The following is a 21000-nucleotide window of genomic DNA, read 5'->3' as shown; positions in this document are numbered from 1 at the left end:
TAGGTAAATTATGTTTCCTTTACGTGTTTAAGGTGAACTCTTTTAAAGAAAATTTAATATGTTATAGTTGAATCTTTTGATAACTTTAAGTCTTTCTCATAGACTGTACATATGTTAAAATTAACTAGCTCTTTATCAGATGTGTGTGTCACCGGCTGAATGACAGATGAAACATATTTATGGTCATGAATGATGTGCTTTGTAAAAAGGTTTCAAGTTATTAGGAAGCATACTGTGTTTTTTAATCTTGTGTAATATTCTGTGATACTTTTATAGAACAATTCTGGCTTCAGGAAAGCCTAGAAGCACTATTTCTTGAAATAAAAGGTGTTTAAACTTTACCTGTTTCAGCGAAATGAACTTAACCAAGTTTTTGTGGTACACTCATTCCTCGCAAGTAAACTGGAGTCCTGATCTCAATGCACCAATGCATGATTAAACATTAGCCTTACTTGTAAAATTGATCCAAAGTCAGTGTGTTATAGAACACTCTCAGATTGATGATTTCCACATGGATTTGCCTCATTGTTGTCCGGTGGGATGTAGCAGAGGCAACCTGAGGGCCGCTTCCCGGGCAGGCATCTGGGCAGCTGCACAGGGCCAGCGCTGGGTTAATTTCTCTACTGTCACCATCTTGAAATACTCAATCGTTTTTGAACAAAGGACCCCATGTTTCCATTTTTCACTGAACCGGCAAATCATGTAGCCAGTCCTGGACAGCAAAAATGTAGTTTTTCAAAAGCAAGAGGACAGGACCCCCGACCCCCTCCGAAGGAAGTTTGGGTTCTTTGGGGACCATGAATTTTGGTGGAGACCTCGCCACCTTCCAAAACCTCAAGTGTTCTGATTGACAAATTCCATGCACTTCCTTCTGCTCCAGATCTCCTGAGGAGCTTTGTCCCCTTCAGACAGAGAGGCTGACAATCTGTGAAATGTCCAGAGCTCAGAAGGTTAATAATAAAGGAAAAAAGCAAATGACTTTGGGATCGCCAGTTCCATCCTTGGATAATTAAGGAAACCATCTGTATTAGTTTGGTAGGGCTGCCATAACAGAATACCACAGACTGGGTGGCTTAAACAACAGAAATTTATTTTCTCACAGTTCTGGAGGCCGGAAGTCCAAGGCCAAGCTGTCAGTAGGTTTGGTTTCTCGAGAGCCCTCTCTCCTTGGCCGGCAGAGGGCCACTTGCTCCTGTGTCCTCACATGGCCTTTTTCTCTGTGCATACCCATCTCGGGGGTCTCTTCTGATAAAAACACTAGTCATATAGGTCGGATCAGGGCTCTACCCTTAGGACCTTGTTTAACTTTACCTCTTTAAAGGTCCTCTCTCCAGATACAGTCACACAGGGGATTAGGGCTTCAATATATGAATTTCGAGGGGACACAGTTCAGTCCATAACACCACAGTTTCATTGAGAGAAGAATCCCAGATAATAGTGTTGTCCAAAGACACATCACAGTGCCTCCCTCCTTGTTCCTTTCCTATAAAATGTGAATAGGCCAAATGCTGCTATCCTGGAGGGAATTCCATTGTAGTTCAATAACTATTCCTGCAGTAGCTACTCTGTGTAAAGGGCACGAGAGAGACTATTTCAGATCTCGAAGGGCCCTTGGAGATTGGCTGGCCACTGGGTCTCGTTTGATCCCTGAGGAATCTGGTGCCCAGAAGGGCTGAGCTGATTCCCATCTGTGCGTTCCCCGCGGATTTAGAAGAGAAAGAGATTTAGCAGAGGTGAGGGCCAGTCCTCTCCACTTTCTCCATTCCAAGACCCATGGGCGCACGCGTGCACGCACACACGCACACACACACCCCAAATTAGTGAAAAGAGAGGCCACAGTGAGACCCCATTTGGTAGCAAATAGTGGAAAGAACAACGGACATGAAATTAGACAAGAATAACTTCACTGCACACTCTAGTTTTTCCTATCTGTGTGAGCTTGGAAAAGTTACATAACCTCTCAAACACAGCTTCTTTGACTATAAAATAAGAGGTTTGAATCAAGGATGGCAAATACATAGCATATGTGCTGCTTTTCCCAAAATGTGCCCAGGGAAGACAGTGCTAATTCTTCGGGACAACTCTCCATTAAGCCAGAGTGTTTGTATCCTTAGAATCCTCAGTGCAGCCAGCTACTATCAACACTGCTGAATTGGTGTTGGCACGCAAGACAAAACCTATTTGCCATACGCAAATTAGATCATATCTGAGGTTCCTCCCAGCCTTCCTTTTAAAAAAAAATCCTGGAAATTCCCTGGCAGTCCAGTGGTTAGGACTCAATGCTTTCACTGCTGTGGCCCAGATTCAATCCCTGGTTGGGGAACTAAGATACCACCAAAAAAAAAAAAAAAAAAAAAATTCTTGTGATGGCAGCATCTGCAGGGAATTTTGGTTAAGAGAGAAGGAATGAATACTTCACACTTTCACACTCCCACCCCAAGCCAGACATACCTACACATGTTGACCTTCTAAAAAAGATTTTTAAATGCTTCTTTTTTAGGATTTGATCTCAGATATAAGAAGGTCCTCAATCCCCCTAAATTAGTCCAGTTCTGCTTGAGATTTTCAAAACTTATTTTAATAGAAAAGAAAGATTTTTGATGGATAATTAAAATACCTAAGGAAGTTAATACCTCAGTATGGTCCACCACCCTGGTTCATTAAGGCCTCATGACTTCCTTTTTTCTTTTTTTTAATCAACTCAAATGAAAAATTTATTTTTTCATAGAATAAAAAAATTATTTTTTTACAAAAATAAAAAATTATTTTTAAAATTTTTTGTAAATGTTACAAACTTACAAGGTTAACACACAGGGTTGAATTCCTGTTCTGGCAGGAATTCTTCTTTGGTTTTGTGCTCTCCCTTGAAGGGGCAGGTTGGGTAATGTTAGAAAAAGCCTCTTCCCTGCCTCTCCTCCTCTCCCCCTCCCTGCTTCCCTGTTTCCCCTCCCCTCCCTACTTCTTCGCCACTTTCCTTTCTGTTTAACCCCATTCCTCCCTCCCTCACTCCCTCCCTCCTTTGTACCCTAGTGTTTATTAGGCCTCTGTGACTTCCTATAGAGGCTGCAGCAAAAGCTGTAAGAGCTGCCTAAGCCCCTTTCCCACCTCCTGCCCCTCCGTCTCTAACACATCCATACTCACTGCCATGGCTCAGATCTCAGACTTCTGCTCAGAAATCTCCAGTGATTTTTGTCCCCTCCAGAAGCTTCCTCCTTCCATCCACCCACTTGTTCCCCTCTCCACCAACCTCTCACTACCAGCTTCCCCTGGAGAAGTACCGCCTTCCCATGTCTAAATTTTTCTCTAACTTTTTATCTACCCTCCTGGGCCATAACCCCATTCCCCACCTTAATCTCATCCATCTTTCATTCCCCTACCGTTTCAAATTTTACCTTTTCCTTCCATGTAAACTTTCCTGGACATAATATCTTGTCCATTTTACACTCTCCCCCAGGTAAGAAAACACTGCTGTTGTACCAAGTCTGGGGCCAAAGGAGTGAGAAGAACTGGCCACATTTATAACCTTGCTCCTTCCCCCATTTCTTTTTTTAATAAATTTTTCAATTTCTTAAGATAAATTTATTTATTTTATTTATTTATTTTTGGTTGCGTTGGGTCTTCGCTGCTGCGCGCGGGCTTTCTCTAGTTGAGGCAAGCGGGGGCTACTCTTCGTTGCGGTGCACAGGCTTCTCATTGCGGTGGCTTCTCTTGTTGCGGAGCATGGGCTCTAGACGCGTGGGCTTCAGTAGTTGTGGCGCCCAGGCTCAGTAGTTGTGGCTCGCGGGCTCTAGAGCGCAGACTCAGTAGCTGTGGCACACGGGCTTAGCTGCTCCGCGGCATGTGGGATCTTCCCGGACCAGGGCTCGAACTCGTGTCCCCTGCATTGGCAGGCGGATTCTTAACCACTGCGCCATCAGGGAAGTCCCTTTAATAAATTTTTATTGGAGTATAGTTGATTTGCAGTGTTGTGTTAGTTTCAGTGGTACAGCACAGTGAATCAGTTACACATATACATGTATCCACTCTTTTTTAGATTCTTTTCCCATATAGGTTCCTTCCCCCATTTCTGACCAAGAAACTTACCTAATGTGCCTACTGTTCATGGTGGTCTAGACAACTCACCTTCCTCTAAGTTGTGTGGTGGACTTTGGGGACGTCCCCAGCCTAATACCTTGGGCTGATAGCGCGCCTGTTGCTGTACGAAGTAAGCAGAGAGAATGACTTTCAAAAATTAGATTGCTCCTGTTGGGACTAGGGTGTCCCTGCTCCCTGGTGTTAGGGAAAGCACTGCAGAGGGTCGGGGGACAAGGAAACGACAAATGTTGCGGGTTTTTTTGCGCTCAGCGTCGCTTCACTTTTCTGCTGGCAAAAGGAAGTGGTGAGTGACGATATCTACCTTCTGTTCTGAGTTTCTAGCCCCCACATAGGAGGGCATCCCAGGACTCCAGAATCTGCATCCTCCCCGCCGCAAACCTCTTCCCCCACGTTACCTCACCTCCTAGCCTCAACAGCACAGGTGACCCAGAGCTAGAGTGGACACAACCACTAAAAGGTTTCATCCGAAGAGAAGATGTCATCCACCGTACAACCCTGATATGTATCCGGTCACTAGGAGCTCCTAAGTCAAACCCAGGAACTGAAAGGGCCGAGAGATTACAGCCTGTGTTTTCCATAATGACCATTAGGTGTCACTCTAGTGCAACTAAAGACCTCTTTGCTGGGCGCCAGGACCTGGGCCCTCGGCAAAGCTGCCATTTACATTGATTTCTAAAGTAGCATAGCACTATCATTTCGACAAGAAAACATCTAGAACTTGATCCATGGCAAGTTTTCGCTCTTTCTTCAGTGCCTAGGATCTTAGCCATTCCAGCGGGCCAAAGAACAGTTTAGTTTTCCATTGATTTATATTGGTATTATGAGTTGGAATTGCATCAAACTTTGACGTTTAAATTCAAGAGTGAGGACCGAATATTTATCTCCTTGCTTTCCAATGACTCCGTGCAATTAAAAATGTTTTTTGGCTCCCGTACACTGAAGCAACAGAAGCCATCTCTGCCTAGCTGACAATTTTAAAAAGAAGAAAGGAACTGGATGCTTTTTAACAGCTCTTAAAATGCTGAGGTTTTACCAAGTCTGGGGCTAAAGCAAGGAAGATGAGTGGCCACATTCATAACCTTTCTGCTCTCTTCATTTCTTAAAGAGAAACCGTTTTCTCATGCGTCTATTTCAAATGGCACAAAATCCAGAATGGCTCTGCCTGTCCCTTGAAAGTGTACGATATTGAAGAGATTCAAGACAATCCTTTTGCTTAAATTGCACACATAATTGAAGAGAAGACGGTAGACTTGGGCAGGGATTACTATTTGCTTTTTACATAAATGGCTCCCGTGGTAAATGCACAAAGCCATGGAGGAAAAGAAAGCTTTACCCAGAAGTCAGCACAGAAGCACCCACTCCCTCCAATTAATTATGCATGTATCTTGGGCCACTGTGACCTTTTCGTTTAGGTGTGCAAGGGAGTGATGGAGTGAGAAATGGAAATCAATTGCCCTGCTTTCCGCCTATAGAGTGCTCGAAGCTGGCTTCTAAATATAACCGCTTTGCACTTCAGTCCGTGAGTCATGCTGTTATTTCCATGGCTCCTTCAGCTCCTTCCGCCTCTCACTCAAAAGTTTTAGATGCCAGTGTACTTAGAAAACTCTGCTGGCCGTCAGACAAGACCTCAAAATCCAGTGCTTTTTCTCCATGGTTGGGGTCTGACCACAAGTTCCTCCTCCAGTCACAGGCCAGCTCCTGGGCCCCTTGAGCAATGACCAGTTTGCTATTCAGTAGAGGCTGGGGAAAGGGAGCCTTTAACTGCTTTGTTGATCAAGTTCTGGTATTTACTCCTTTGGAAATCATTCTTTCTTGTTTGAGACTTTCCCTTGGTTTACCAATTTTATCCTTAACTTATCACGATCAACAGTGTGGCAAAGAAGAATACCCATCAAATGCCCACCATCTGCTGCCCGACATTTCCAGGATCCCAGCAGTTAGGCAGGAACATGGCACTAGTTCAGACTAATGCAGTTTGACGTGTGTCACTTCCGGGCTGAGAAAGAGAAAAGGACTTTTGCCTTTCCCTGGGCTCTTTGCCTCAGCAACCAAAACCAACCCTGAAAGTTCCAAATGGGGCAACTTCCAAGATGAGGGAGTCTCGTCAGTCTGGGTCCCTGAGGGGCTCTGTGGAACAGACCCACATAGAAATGTCCTGTAAATGAGAAATAAACTTTTGTGCTAGGAGGCCACTGAGATTTGGGGGTTGGCATGTTACTTAAGCATAACTTAGCCTATCCTGACTAACACCAACCATATTCAAGGCATATGGTTCTGTAACCCCAAATTCTGTTTGAATTTAAATAGATAAGTGGTGAAATATTTAAATTATTCTCTTTGCTAACTCAATGGAAAATGTGCTACTGCAGACTTCTGAAACTATAGTCTTAATAGTTCCCACCTGGGACACTTAGCTTCAAGGCAGAGAGTTATCAGTTACATAAGGAGTGCATGACTGCCATTTTCCAGAGTAAGTTGAGGCCCATTTAATCCCATCAAACCCCTGTGTCTTTATAGTGGGAGAAAACACTGACATCATTATTTCTTCATCTCTTCAAACAACAAAAATCCTAAGAGACAAACTAATTTCAATCCAACACACTTTATTCTTTCTTTTTTTCTTTTTTACTTTTTTTCTGAATTTTCAATGATCAAGTATTCAAGATGTTGTAAACCAAGGTTTATTAGTACATTGACAATAGATTTCATTAAACACAGGAATTATACATCTTTTACATTACCCTAAGAGGTCTCCAAATAAATATTCATTTTAAAAATCACAAAATCAAACTCCTTTATGCAACAACTCAAAACAGCCTTTCATCACAAGCACACCCCTACGCACAAAAACACACACGCTGAACACACACTCCGCTAGGATCCTAATGCCAGTTTATTTGACACAGTATTACATTTCCTTTAACTAAAGAGTTAGAGGCTGACCTGCCTGTTTCATGTTTCTAAATTAATATTTGGGGTAGAGGTATGTATTTTAAGAAAAATGCCCACTATAATACCTTACCAATTATCCTTATTTTTCATTTCTACATACAAACTTTAAACTTGTTTGTTCACCCCTTTGGTTTAATATATCCCTGCAATTACTTTAGTTTTCAATAATATCTTCTCCTTCAATTTTAATATGTAACAGTAGAATACCAGAAAAAGACAACACCTTCAAAACCTCAATATTAAAAACACCTTACATGGGTGTAAGGTTTTTTTGGAGAAGAAATAAGAAAAGATTATCTGAAATATATTTTCCCCTCTCTCTGAAATTCTTTGTAGCATCTGATTATTCTTGCTTAAATAAATATCAAAAGCGCTGAGTTTTCCATAGAAAAGTACTCCCCCTTACACTCTTCATTTTTGCAGTGTAAAGTTCATGGATTAGCTGTAGTAACGAGAGTAATGAGCGCTTGTTTTCTGAGAAGTTCTTCAGATTTCCAAAAGCAAAGCACATGCTGCCCCTTATCAGTGAAATACTGTGAATTCAGTGGTGCATTGTTGCGGTGAGCATGCGTCATCAAATACTTTTAGCACCGAGGCATTTATTTTTTAATGTTGCAAAAGCAAATACCCAGGGAGGGTTTTCGTCATATATGACCCTTCCTAGGGCTGAGTAAAAACGAAGTGCTTAAAATAACCTCTTCAAACATACACAGATCTGATTCCTATGTGGCAAGAAGTCTGGGACAGATACCAGCAGCATCCTGGAAGGTAAGGAAAGGAGAGAAGACAGAAAAGATAAAGTGCGCGAGGCCACGAACTTCGCCTTACCAGCCCTGGCACTCCCTCCCCTTCCATGAAAGAGGAAATGCAAATATGTGTGTGTAAAGGATATCTACCAGTCTGTATAACAGAATTAGCAAAACTGCAGTCTAGGCAATTCTGGGATTATGCAGTATTTTGATATCTATCTGCTACTTAGACTACTCAGTATGCATCTATATATCAATAGTTATATTCATATTTCTGTGCCACTTAGGATGTGTTAAGTACACACAACATCACAGAGTGTAACTGGCTACCACTCCAGGCTTGGCCTCTCCTGCTGCTTCCGGGCACAACTAGAGAATCTCTGCAAATGCTTCAGGTCCATTCAAACTATGAAGCTTCTCTTCCCTTTGGTGCACTTGTAGTTGATTCAAAACAGGCTCCAAAAAGAAACTCTCTGGCTCCAAGTCCACCAAACAATGTAAGCTGGAAATGCAGACTAAGGGAGAAGTGTCTTGGTGGTTGGTAAAAAGGTAGGGCTGCCATTACCTCCTACAGGTAAGCTGACATTTCTAGGCACATGCTCCTGTTTTTTCCTGCAGCTACTAATGGTAACAATCAGGAATAATCGGGTTGTGGTTTGGTTTATAACATACAGCACTTCGTATCTGTTCACTTAACATGTAACACTTTGTATGTGTCCGTTTAAAACTTTTATTAAGAAACTTAAAAGCTATAGTCACTTTAAAAAACTAATATAAATGTTAACATTCTGAAACAGGGGGAAAAAAAAAAAAAAGCATACACTTGAAATCCCCAAAACTCAGATTCAACAAATCTGAACCACCTTTCCTCATTATGATTCATTTCAGAAACTCTACCGAGACTAAATGTTAACATTAAAATTGGATTTGTTCTATATTAAATAGGAACTATAAATAAATACTTGAGGTATGTCAGGACAAACAATTGTGAATATAAGACTTAGGTAAATAAATGTAAATTTACCTTGAAAATCAAAACATTCAATTTTGATGTTTCCTACAGATTTTTTTTTCTGTTTTACACAAGGAAATAATAATTTCTCTACTCTTCAGAAACAGTAACACATCAAAAAATGAAATGCTTCACCTCACTATCTTATAGTCACATCTTACCTATGTTAACCAAAACTACTGTACAGCATTATGTAGTGTAAGAAGTGTACAATAGAGAAACATGTGTCTGAACCCTGACTTGGCCACTATGTACAATCCTAAACGAATCACGTTAACTCTCTGAGCCTCAGTTTTCATGATCTGTTTAAAAAAAGGAAAAACAATAAAAATAGTTATCTTGCAAAGTTATTAAGAGGATTTAAATGCATGATGTATATTAAGTGCTTGACAAAATGCTCTGCCAATAGTCAACATTCAACAAATGCTGATTTGTTTCCTCTCTGCTGCTCCTTTCTTTCCCCTACCCTAGTTCTGAATGACTTTTGACTGTTTTCAAGAGTTACATCCACCTACAAAGGATATGGATTTCAAGCTACAGAAGATAACCAAAATAATGTGTACTAACTGCCACTCCACCCCCTGGGGTTTCTAAATTAATAGGCTAGACTCAAGGATATTATATTTGCATATTAAAGTCAAATAATACATTAATCTATAGAGTTTTTAAAAGAAGAAGGTGACCTTTCCAAAAAATAAGTAATTAGAAGCCTAAGCTAATGGAGAGTGGCAATTAAACTTTTAACAGGAGTGGTGACTCTAAATTAACACGACCAATTTATTATCAAGCATATAAGGACCTCATATATATATACAATTAAATGGTGTCATCTATCAAGTAGTCACTTCAGTTGACTATGTAATAGTCCAATGATGCCACCAGAACCCAAAGCATTTTGGGGACAACTCTTATTTGGTACATATTCCAAAACATCAGTCCCCCAAGATTTTTACTACTTACTCTACATTCACCAACAACACAATAATGATATACCTGCTATTTATAAGTACCAGATACTTGAGGAAGTACAATATTAACATTGTGGTGTACAGTTCAGGCCAATTTCTTTGAATTATGGCCTAATCAACCCAAAGGATTTCATAGATTGGCAGATGGTAATTAGGTAAAATAGTGCCTGATAGGGAAATGGTGCTCAGTCAGTGATGGCTTAACTGGATGACTGTTCACGGTAGAGAAGGGGGAGGGGGTCTCTAATTTTACTTGATGAGTCCATCGTTTCAGATCGTAGATTTCTAAGAGCAGCTCCTTTTCAAAATGTGCTACTAAGAAGAGATAAATTCTAAGAGTGTTGGAACACACAATCTTAGCTACCAAAAAAAAAAAAAAAGTGCCAATCCCACTAAAATTCTCTCAGTGCAGTTTCTTAACCATCAGAGGAAAGTTAAGAAAATACCTCTTCCCAACCTACATATCTTTAGCTCCAACACAAAAGGAAACTTTCTCTTCTAAAGGATTAAAGATCTCCCACAAAGGGTAAAGGGGATCACTAAGCCCCCAGAGTAGACATGAAGATAATCAGCAAAATTCTCTGAAGACCTTCAAACTACACCAAGTTGACCAAAGTTTGACAGACACAGTGTAATTACAGGCAACGATGCTTCTTATGACTTAGCCAAACAAGTCTGCCCCAAGGGAAGTCCTTGCCACCTGGGACCACTGACTCCACCCCTTGTAGACATTATTTAGTCTAACAATGAGAACGCTCTCCATAAACTGCATGCAACCAAGAGAACCATTTGACCAATGACATTCCTAGGTAGAGAAGAAAACAACCTTGAACCCAGGAATATTCACACAACTCCAATTATGCAGCCATGGATGGAGGGCAAAAAGCCAGAATCATGGGTCAGTCTCATCCCTTCTGTGGAAGACTGTAAATCAGCCAAGGAAACCATTTCCCAAATTAGCCTTATAGAAGCATAGGCTCATTGGCAGAAACCGTCCACAATCATATTGATATTTGTACATTATAGTCCTTCCTAAGTCTGAGTTGTCATGATTCTTTTTCTGAGCAGCCAGATTCCATGAGTTAACTTGCCATCAGTCCACAGTGCCGTCAGGAGGCAACTACCTTAAAGACCACATAGAAAACATCCTGTGTGGCATCTACATCAAAGTGATGTGCTGGGAGATACTGAAAAGGATGATGGATGTTGAACCCCAAGTGCATTTAGGAACAGAAAAATCCTCTCTCAGAGTCACTTCGGGAAGGTTACAGTAGAAAGGAATTAAATGGAGCTATAAAATGATTCAGATAAGGTAGGATTCAGTATGACAGACCAGTTTATTTTACATAATTTTTAACCATTACGTGGGATCATAACCTAAATCCAGCTCACAGATCTCCCTCCTCCTGTGTTCAAGGTGATCTTCCTGATTAAGTGACTCCATTTCAGAGTGACTGCAGCAATTTTCTGCACATAAAAAAGAAAGCTACACATGGGCTAGTGCTTCCAGGTATGTAACTAAAATGGTCAGGTGAGACTCAATCTTACTTCTGTGGGATTTCTTTTTCCAACTATTTTGAGTGTCAAGGTTACAATCCTCAACAACCCTTATGTGGGCCCTTAATAGCTAAAAGAGGGCTTCCCTGGTGGCGCAGTAGCTAAGAATCTGCCTGCCAATGCAGGGGACACGGGTTCGAGCCCTGGTCTGGGAAGATCCCACATGCCACGGAGCAACGAAGCCCATGCACCGCAACAACTGAGCCTGAGCTCTAGAGCCCGCAAGCCACAACTACTGAGCCTGTGCGCTGCAACTACCGAAGCCCACACGCCTAGAGCCCATGCTCCACAACAAGAGAAGCCACCACAATGAGAAGCCCGTGCACCGCAATGAAGAGTAGCCCCCACTCGTTGCCAACTAGAGCCCGCATGCAGCGACAAAGACCCAACACAGCCAAAAATAAATAAATAAATTTATTAAAAAAAAAAAAAACTAAAAGAATTTCTGCAGCAATTTTCTTTGGATGAGAAAGCCATCAGTTTCTTTCCTTATTATGCATCTCAAATGACAGTTTCTAGCCATATTGTTTAGCACACAAGTGTTAAAGCCCCTTATGAAAGAACCCTGAAGTTGATATTCAAGCTCTCAGGTTCATGATTCAGCAGCTTCTTTAACTCCTTTACGGTGGGGCAGATAGACTAAAAGAGAATGTGTCTTATGAAACTAAGTAGCTGTTCCCTTTTTCACGCTACGCTTATGGTTCCTTTGAAGCGTTTGAAAAGTTCTACCTGATTTTTAGCTCTGCTATGGCTTAAAATGCTACTAACAGTACTTTAGGGAAAGTTTAGCTTCCTAATTTCAGAACCGTATCTGCTTTAGTCTCTGACACCAAAAGTAACATGCTGCACTTACAGTTTCCCAATCAAATTGCATAGTTGAGGCAAATTCATTTGTGCTTTGTAGCAGGACTCACAGTAGGTGTTCACATCTAAAAACTCTGCTTTGTAAATGCAAAATCATGGTCAAGCTCACCCTTGTTCAGAGTGCACGCTGATGACATGCACCGCCATCACACTTCCCATGATTTTGTTAATCATGCACCCAGCCTTATATTGGAGCATAAGCATCAAAATTAACATCTCAGAAACGGTAACAAATCTATCTAAACTCCTCCTTCTTGGAGAGAAGGGGGGAAAGGCTCAGTCTTGTTGAGGTATCCAGCCCTCAATCAACAGTGGCTGTGTATACTGAGTTTTGTTGGTTTGAGGATTGCGTCTTTAGAGGTTAAAAAAAGAAAGAAAGAAAAGAAGGCACGGGTGTTTCTCAAGTCACCATATTCAACTCAACCCACAAAAGTCTTCCATTTTCAAGCTTCAGAAGGGAGGCTACATGGCATCAGGGCTTTCTTCCAGGCCCGGGTCTGGGGAGGAACTTATTGCTTCTAGGAAGGGCCCCGGATAGGTCTGTGCTGCGTACTGGATCCCTTTTTGCGGACCAGTCTCTTCGTGGAGTTCTCCCTGGGTGCTGAAAGCTGGGCAAGATCTAGTCCGGACAGACTTATCGGCACTGTCGGTGTGGCCCACCGTCTCACTCACGGTGCTCAGAGGGAATTCTCTCCACCTCTGCCTCTGCAGTTCTTCCTCCTTGTACTTAATGGAGTACCAGGCCAAAAAAATAAAAATGAAGCCAACAAATTTGAGGCCGGCTGCCAAACCAAAATAGACAAAACGAAATGATGTGACATTGTACTCCCAGCAAGAGCCCTGCACGCCGCACTCCTGCTGCCAGAGCATGCAGGTGGTGTCAATGACTGCTCCGAAGTAGATTGGAGTAGGAATGTACGCTAGAGTTGTCGGAAGAAAGAAAAAGAAAAACAGTTAGCACATCTTATAAGAGGAAACAGATCTGTAAATCAACAGGATGCCTGTGTGCTCTAAAAAACCAGTTGAAGGGAGTGGTTTTCTCGTGTTACTTGATTTTTTGTAAATATATATCACATCTCGTCATAATATTCTTATCATAGAAATGTTCGCTAAATTGTAAATACTTTAAATCTTCTAGTTTGCAGCTCAGTCAGAATGTGTTTTGGTTTTTAGGCATTTTATGATATTTATTTTATAATTTATTATTATTTATTATAGTTGACATATTATGATATAAAATGTCTAAAAAGCATTAACACATCTTTAGACATAAAAATTTCTATTGATAAAAATGCACTTAGAGAGGGGAGCTCCCTGGCGGTCCAGTGGTTAGGACTTGGTGCTTTCACTGCTGTAGCCCCAGGGTTCAATCCCTGGTGTGGGAACTAAGATCCCACAAGCCTCTCTGCCCAGCCGAGAAAAAAAAAAAAAAAAAAATGCAATTAGGGAATCCTTTTAAACTTAAAAAATCAGATTTTGTTATGAAATACACAACTGGCCATATGAGAACCCTTTATGATCCACAAAAATTCAGTACACTTAGTTCTTGTGGGTTGGGTTCTAGCTTTGGATGCAGGAAGAGTATAAGGCAAGCACTGTCCCCTTTAAGTCAGAAACCACGTCAAATGGCTCTTGGAGTATGGAAATAAATAAGGCATAATATTCATCTTTACAGCTTATGCAGCACCTGTGATGAGTAGCAGCTTCATTGTTTGGGCTATGATGTAGACATTTCTTTACTCCCATAAGGAAAAGTGTCTACCCAAGTAGACCACCTTCATCACATCACATGTTACTCCCTTTGCTGAAATGTGTCCCCATTCCCAACTTGTTCACCTTGCAAATATCTACTCCCCCTTTAAATTCCTGACTCACTCAGATGCTACCGTATTACCATTGCATTTTGTGTACACCTCCATTTTGTCCACTATCACCCAGTATTTAAACGATTTGTAAGGCTGTCACCCATAAGCTCCTCGATGGCAGGGACCATGCCTTTTATTCTTCACATCCCAAGGACCTATCAGGACAGCCCATGGATCCTCAATAAGAGTTTATAAAAGGAAGTGATGAATGGAAGAAAAGGAAGAAGAAAAGAGAGAAGGGAGGAAGGGAAGGAGGAGGGGAAGAAGGGAGAGAGGATAGGTGGGCTAATAGCCCAGGAGGCTGCGAGTGGTACATTTGTATCTTTTGGCTGCACTGCACGGCATGTGGGATCTTAATTCCCTGACCAGGGATGGAACCCAAGCCCTCTGCATTGGAAGCACGGAGTCTTAACCACTGGACCGCCAGGGAAGTCCCCCGAGTGATACATTTTTAAATACACTGTAATCATTTAAAAGGAGATATGGTCACTACAACTGAAATGTAACATTATTGGGCTGGGCAAAATAGATGAAGGGGATTAAGAGGTACAAAACTTAGATCATAAATAAATCACAGGGATGTAATATACAGCATAAGGAATACGGTCAATAATATTGTAATAATGTTGTATGGGGGCAGATGGTTACTGGACTTATCGTCGTGATCATGTCATAATGTTTGCAAACGTCAAATTGTTATGTAGTACACTGGAAACTAACATAATATTGTACATCAACTATGTTTCACTTTTTAAAAATTTAACATCATTGAAATACCTGAAACTCTCTTTTTGCTTTGGCACTTGGGGAAATGGAAAGTGGCTGGTTCGCCTAACTCTACTTTTTCATCATCAGTGGAACTTAAGGTAAGGTTGAATTAAATAATAAATTCCTGATATGTTTGTTCTCCCTCCACTAATTCCTTATGCTGTGGTGTGCATCTGTTGACTTATTCTGCATCCATATGAAATCACCCAAGCCCCTGGCATCAGAGACAGGCCAAGCAAAAAGGAGGAACTACTTTTTTCATTTCTTATTCAACTACCCCTTTGCTAAACAAATTTCCTTCTTTGAAAATAACTTTTTTTGTTTTCAATGAGAAGTGTAAGGCAAACTTCTTAACTACATCACAGAATGTCAGTAGTTCCTTGAACCAGCATTCTTTGGAAAACGGTGCTTTCAAAGTTATTAATGTTACCAAAAAAATAAGCTGCCCAGGGAGTTCTCTGGCAGTCCAGTGGTTAGGACTTGGCGTTTTCACTGTCATGGCCAGGGTTCAATCCCTGGTCAGGGAACTAAGATCCTGAAAGCTGTGTGGCACGGCGCCCCCTCTGCAAAATAAGTGAAATTAAAATCTGATATTTAAAAAAAAAAAAAAAAGCCACCTAATTCAAAACAACCAGAAGCCTTTGATGCCCACTGACAAGTCCTCACTCTAAGTCTGGGCCATCAGGGCTTCCCTGGTGGCGCAGTGGTTGACAGTCTGCCTGCCAATGCAGGGAACACGGGTTCGAGCCCTGGTCTGGGAAGACCCCACATGCCATGGAGCAACTAGGCCCGTGAGCCACAACTGCTGAGCCTGCGCGTCTGGAGCCTGTGCTCCACAACAAGAGAGGCCGCCGCGATGGTGAGGGGCCCGCGCACCGCGATGAAGAGTGGCCTCCACTTGCCGCAACTAGAGAAAGCCCTCGCACAGAAACGAAGACCCAACACAGCCAAAAAATAAATAAGTCTGGGCCATCAAGCACAACATGAGACAAAATGAGAATTTCAAAGAGTATTCATGTTGCCAAGGGCCAGATGATTTTTAAGTGTTTAAAATGTTTCATCCTTCAAGATTGAAATAAGCAACTTGAATCAAAAAAGTAATTTTTTGTGCTGTGGGCAATGATACTGATTACTGGGGAAAATAACAGCTGAAGAAGATGACACTGCCACTTAAGAAAGAAAAAATATGCCTGACAATGAGGAAGTCATAAAAATACATTGAAATCCATCAAGGGAATGGGTCACTTCACACGCTGTTTCCCTGTCACTGTTCCAAGACACCACAAGTGATACAGTGTTTGTAAAAATCAGAAGGCTATTCTTCACGTCCAAATAAACTCTGGGACTTACCCCACTGACATAGCGCTAATGAGCTTCTTTTGTTAATAAGTAAAATGTAGTCCTTATATATCTGTTTGGAAAACTTTCTCTTTTTTTTGTTTTAGAATTTTTAATTTCTTTTCTTCAGGGAACTTGATCGGTATACTCTTTACCCAGCCCAATAAAATGACTGGAAAGAAGTAAGGAATTGAAGTTTTCACACACACAAAAAAATGAGCACCAAATCCCATCACTTTCATGTTACAAAGGCACAAAAGGGACAAAAACATCAAGGTCCTTTAGCCCGTAACAATTTCTTGGTTCAAGATTTCTTACTCTACAAAACTCTGGGGAATTTAGCCCAAGTTTATGTTCACAGTGAAAGAGAAACTGATCTAAAGTCAGTTTTGTTTTCTTTCACCAGTGACAGAATTGGTCAGCGTTTAGTCCAAGTCAGGAAATGAGGAAGTTGTGCCTCCCCGCTAACGTGTAAAATCCTAGCTACTACGAAAGGTAACAAATGACTTGACTTGCCATTTTTAAAGGACAGTGGAAATTTGCCATCTACAAAGAGGAACAAAGAGGCACTCTTGGAAATACAGGAACATACCAAGTGTTCGCAACAAAACAAACTGCATTCCCAGGGCAAAAGGTCTCTCTTCATCTTCTACGGACCTACGAAGAAGGTAAAGAAAGAAATGTTTTAGAATAATGGCGTCAAGAAAATGAATGTCAAATCAAGCTTGCAGAGCCAGGGACCAAACACGCTGGGCCAAAATATTGAATTCGCTAGAATTTACTAACAATAGCAGAACAAGACTGCTTATGGCTAAATCACCGAATAAAGGTCTCCCCAGTGAAGACTGCAAAGAAACTCCGATTAACTCTACTTTTTGTGTAAATAACGGTGGAAGGACAAAGGTTCAGAGCTGAAGGTATAGAAAGTGAAGGTACAGAAGTGGCTCTAACTGAGTTTGCTGAAGGTACAGAAGTGGCTCTGAGTTTGCAAAATCAATTCTGTTAAAAAAAAAAAAAAAAAAAAAATATATATATATATATATATATATATATATGTAGCATTTTATCCTAACTATTGCATTCTTTTTCTCTGTTTGCCTGCACTTTCCAGAATGGTAGGTGTGTACACTGAACATAACTCCGTAATTTCTCAAGTATAGAGAAAAAAGTTTGTTTTTTTTTTAAATGGTCCCAAAATGTGTAGGAAACAAGTCAAAAGTTAGAAAAAGAATGAACCCTTCCCAGTCACCTCACATTTTCTTCTTTTCCTAAAACTTATGCTCCAAGTAATTCCCACATGGCAGGAAGACTGGAGTCTATTGATTTTGTAATTAGCAAAGATTAAAGGGCTCCTTTTCTCAAGTTTTGGGTTAGAAGCCGACTGGTGATCTGCCATGTTTGAACATTATAAAATGGGCAGCCCTTATCTGGGTTATTTAACATCTCCTGTAGAATTAAAGTTCAAAGTATTAGATTATTAATGATTCACATTTTTTCATGACGAAGTACTTTATCCTTTCTATCCCATACACATAGGGTTCTCAGTATAGAATGGACCAGCATGCTTGTCATCTTTTCCCCTAATTTCTTTATTTTCTCATAGCAATTTCCCCAGTGTGGAACACATTTTTGTTACTCCGTAAGTATCTGCTGATGGAGGAATTGAGTGAGTAAACCATTGGGACCAATGGGACTTTCGTGTGCTGTTATCTGTCAAGGAACGCATCGGCTGAACGTGGTCTAACTCAGCATCCCATAGAAGGGAAGCCAGAATATGCAGAACAAGCATGGGGGCAGCCCAACTGCCCTGCTGAGAACGACGTCTCAGCAGATACATCCCACCAGGTGCCCAGCATTGCGGGGTACTGAGGAGCCAGGGAGGGCATAAAAGGGAGACTAGAGACTGACACCCCTCACTCCCTCATCATCACCCTGCACCCCAGCCCCCCTAAAGCTGCTGTGGGCGTGCTTTTGTTTCTTCACCACGCTGCCCCCTTCCTTCCTTGGTCCACTGCGGTCTTTACTGCAAATACCAAAACTCTGATCCGAATGTGCTGGTGTCAGCATTTTAAATAGGGCTTCCATTAAGGTAACTTTCACATTCTCTCTTAGAAGCCAAAAAACACGAACAGGATATGGAACACAGCAAAGAAAGCACAGCGCGAACAACTTAATAAATACGTTTCCAGGTCTGCCCTTTCCTTGATTCAATGTCAAAATTTTATATGACAGTGAAATTAATTAAAGCAGCATTTGGAACTGCAAGACCAGCAGCAATGGCACTGATCCTGGAGTATTAACCATCTACAGGGTTGGAGATAATATTCTTCACTATGTGCACAATTTAGCAACTTCCCCAAATGACTTGCCACCTCCTCTAGGGCCAGGTTTCTTGTAGCTATAACGGTCATGGCTTTCAGTTCCTGCACTTGAACCTTTTAGGGTAGAGACTTCAGGGACCAAAGGCACCCAAAATCAGTCTCCCTGAACTATAGGGAGAGAACCCATCTGAATAAGGAAAGTTCGGAAGTATGAAATGGTACCATCTTCCTTTCCTTGCCTGACATGGGAAAACTCCCTTCTCTTAAATTCACCGGGTAAATGTCTGAGCGCTTTCCTGCACAATCTCACTTTGCTTTCCTCTCTGTTTTACCACATCAGCCCCCAGTCTGGACCAGGAATTCTGGCAACTCCGAGTGTATAACCCACCCTAGACGTCGAATGCTGTCCTCACCTGAGAGTGACTATGATGGCTGACGGCTGGGCACATGCTGTGATGAAGGTCACTATGAACAGGAAAACTAAGAACGGGATGAGGGTGTTACAGCTCCGTTTACACTTCCCAGACACAGCATAGCCGTTCTCATTGAGATACGTCTTGACGATGACCACGCGGAGCTGGCTGCGCTGCCCCACTGTGGGGGGCGTGATCACTTGGCGGCTTTGGACGCAGGTGCACTCTGTGTAGTTCCGTATCTAAGTGATAACAAAGGTCAGTTGGATGCTAAGCAAAATTCAGCATAGGAATAGTCAGACAAAGTTAAAATGCTCTAAAATCACTCTAGCATTTAAAACTATGCAGAATATTTCATTGGAAATATCTTCTGGGAGTTCCCTGGTGGCCTAGTGGTTAGGATTCCAGGCTTTCACCGCCATGGCCCGGGTTCAATCCCCGGTTGGGGAACTGAGATCCCGCAAGCCTCACAGAGCGGCCAAAAAAAAAAAAAAAAAGAAAGAAAAGAAAATATCTTCCTCGTTTTAACAGTGTGGATCCAAAGAGCGCATCTAACAACATCAAAATCTGCTGGTCAAGATTGTTTAAACCTAAACTTTGATAAGAAGCTTTCAACATTCAATGCTATACCATTCACATTCCATATGCTCATTCGGGGTCATAATCATATGCTGTTTCCATGGCTTTTTAATTCTTGAGCTCTCCGATTAAAGAAGCCCTTCAAAAACAGGAACTAAGCCTTATTTTTATTTGTGCTCACCGGAGTGCCTAGCATAACCCTGAACACAGTGTAGGACCTAAAGTAAATATCTGTTAAATAAATACAGAGAATTCATAACGCAACCGTGATGACTTCAGCGTCTCTAATAGTGAACATATCATTGGCTGTTTCATTTGAAACCAGCTAATGCAAGGGACTAAAAACGTGTTTCAAACAAAACAGCCAATTAACCTTTCCTGCCTATTATGCTGCTTTTACTGAATGGACATCAGATGAATTCACTGTCATTGTGACCTCTTGACCACCTAGAGAAGCAGGAGGAACAAATACAAAGATGGGCCACTGTTCGGCTGCCTGTGCTCCAAGGACTGTGGGCCTCTTTGTAAGAATGATGGCTGACCCGGGGATATGATCCCCAAGGAGCCCATGTTTTCCCCACTCCCCTGAAGAGAGTTTTGAAGCCTCAGGTTATTGTTTATCTTGGCAAATGACCAGATGTCTGGACCAGAGTAAGGTCCAGAAAGCCTGATGTTATCTCCTTCCACCCCCTTCTTTTTGCACTCCCAGGAAAGATAGTCAGAAATGGAACTAGATTCCATAAAATAGGACATGTGGCCATCTGTGTGCATGACCTCCTTAGGCATACGTACATCCACATTTATTGCCAAGGGTAAGGTTGGTCAAAGTTGCTATCGATTTTTAATTATGCAATGCTCTTGGTTTTCTTTATCAATTGAGTTTTTAGTGTGTTGTTTGGTTAACCCTACAATGTGTAGCAAGACATCTTTGCATATTTCTGATTTATCCTTTCCAATAACTAGACTGGAAGACAAGTTGTATACATGGCTGCTTAAATAGGAATAATCCATGCCTCTGTTGTTAGAAAAGTATGTATCAATTTTTCAAATTGTGATAAGACAGAGACACTCCACGGCTTATGTGCTACTTATACGCTTGTGTTGTCAATTTTCAGCATGACATCAAGTGAGTGTAATAAAGTTATTTTTAAAGTTAAAAAAAATGAGCACGCTGTACCAGAGGACTCACTCACTCCCAGGGCAGAACTTAGCCACTGAGAAGAATAGATCTCACTGTCCCTTTCAATTCGGTCACACCCTGGAGCTCACCAATTACATAACGGGGGGCCAGCAAAAGGAATTTCAATTTATCACTATAGTTTAAAACTCAGAAATCAAATATGACATCCCCAAAACAGGCAGTCAACAGTATAATCCCGTATCGCCTGCACAGAACAAGCAAATGCACTTTAACCTTTTAATGAAAGCAGCCTCCTACAATCTGTTCTTATGCAAAGAATGAAACAAGGCTCAATAAAGAACTGAGTAGAATATGAAAACCTTCTCCCACAGTATTACA

The 21000-nt window shown here is 41.5% G+C and overlaps 1 protein-coding gene across 3 annotated transcripts in view; it reads right to left on the bottom strand.

Annotated features, from left to right (window-relative positions):
* Positions 1-6760: 6760 nt before the first annotated feature.
* The window catches only part of SLCO5A1 (solute carrier organic anion transporter family member 5A1), a 132942-nt gene continuing 118702 nt past the window's right edge, over positions 6761-21000 (bottom strand). For all 3 annotated transcript variants that reach the window (XM_057532364.1, XM_057532365.1, XM_057532363.1), the window contains 3 exons: positions 18903-19144; positions 16761-16825; positions 6761-13117 (listed from right to left, as the gene is read on the bottom strand). In XM_057532364.1, the coding sequence (XP_057388347.1) occupies positions 12660-13117; positions 16761-16825; positions 18903-19144 (765 nt within the window). In that variant the 3' untranslated portion in view covers positions 6761-12659. The remainder of the gene's footprint in view (positions 13118-16760; positions 16826-18902; positions 19145-21000) is intronic.

Source organism: Balaenoptera acutorostrata, chromosome 17 (assembly GCF_949987535.1).
Source record: "Balaenoptera acutorostrata chromosome 17, mBalAcu1.1, whole genome shotgun sequence".
Classification (NCBI taxonomy): Eukaryota; Metazoa; Chordata; class Mammalia; order Artiodactyla; family Balaenopteridae; genus Balaenoptera; species Balaenoptera acutorostrata.
Note: the sequence above shows the minus strand (reverse complement) of the source record. Positions and strands in the feature narration are given on the sequence as shown.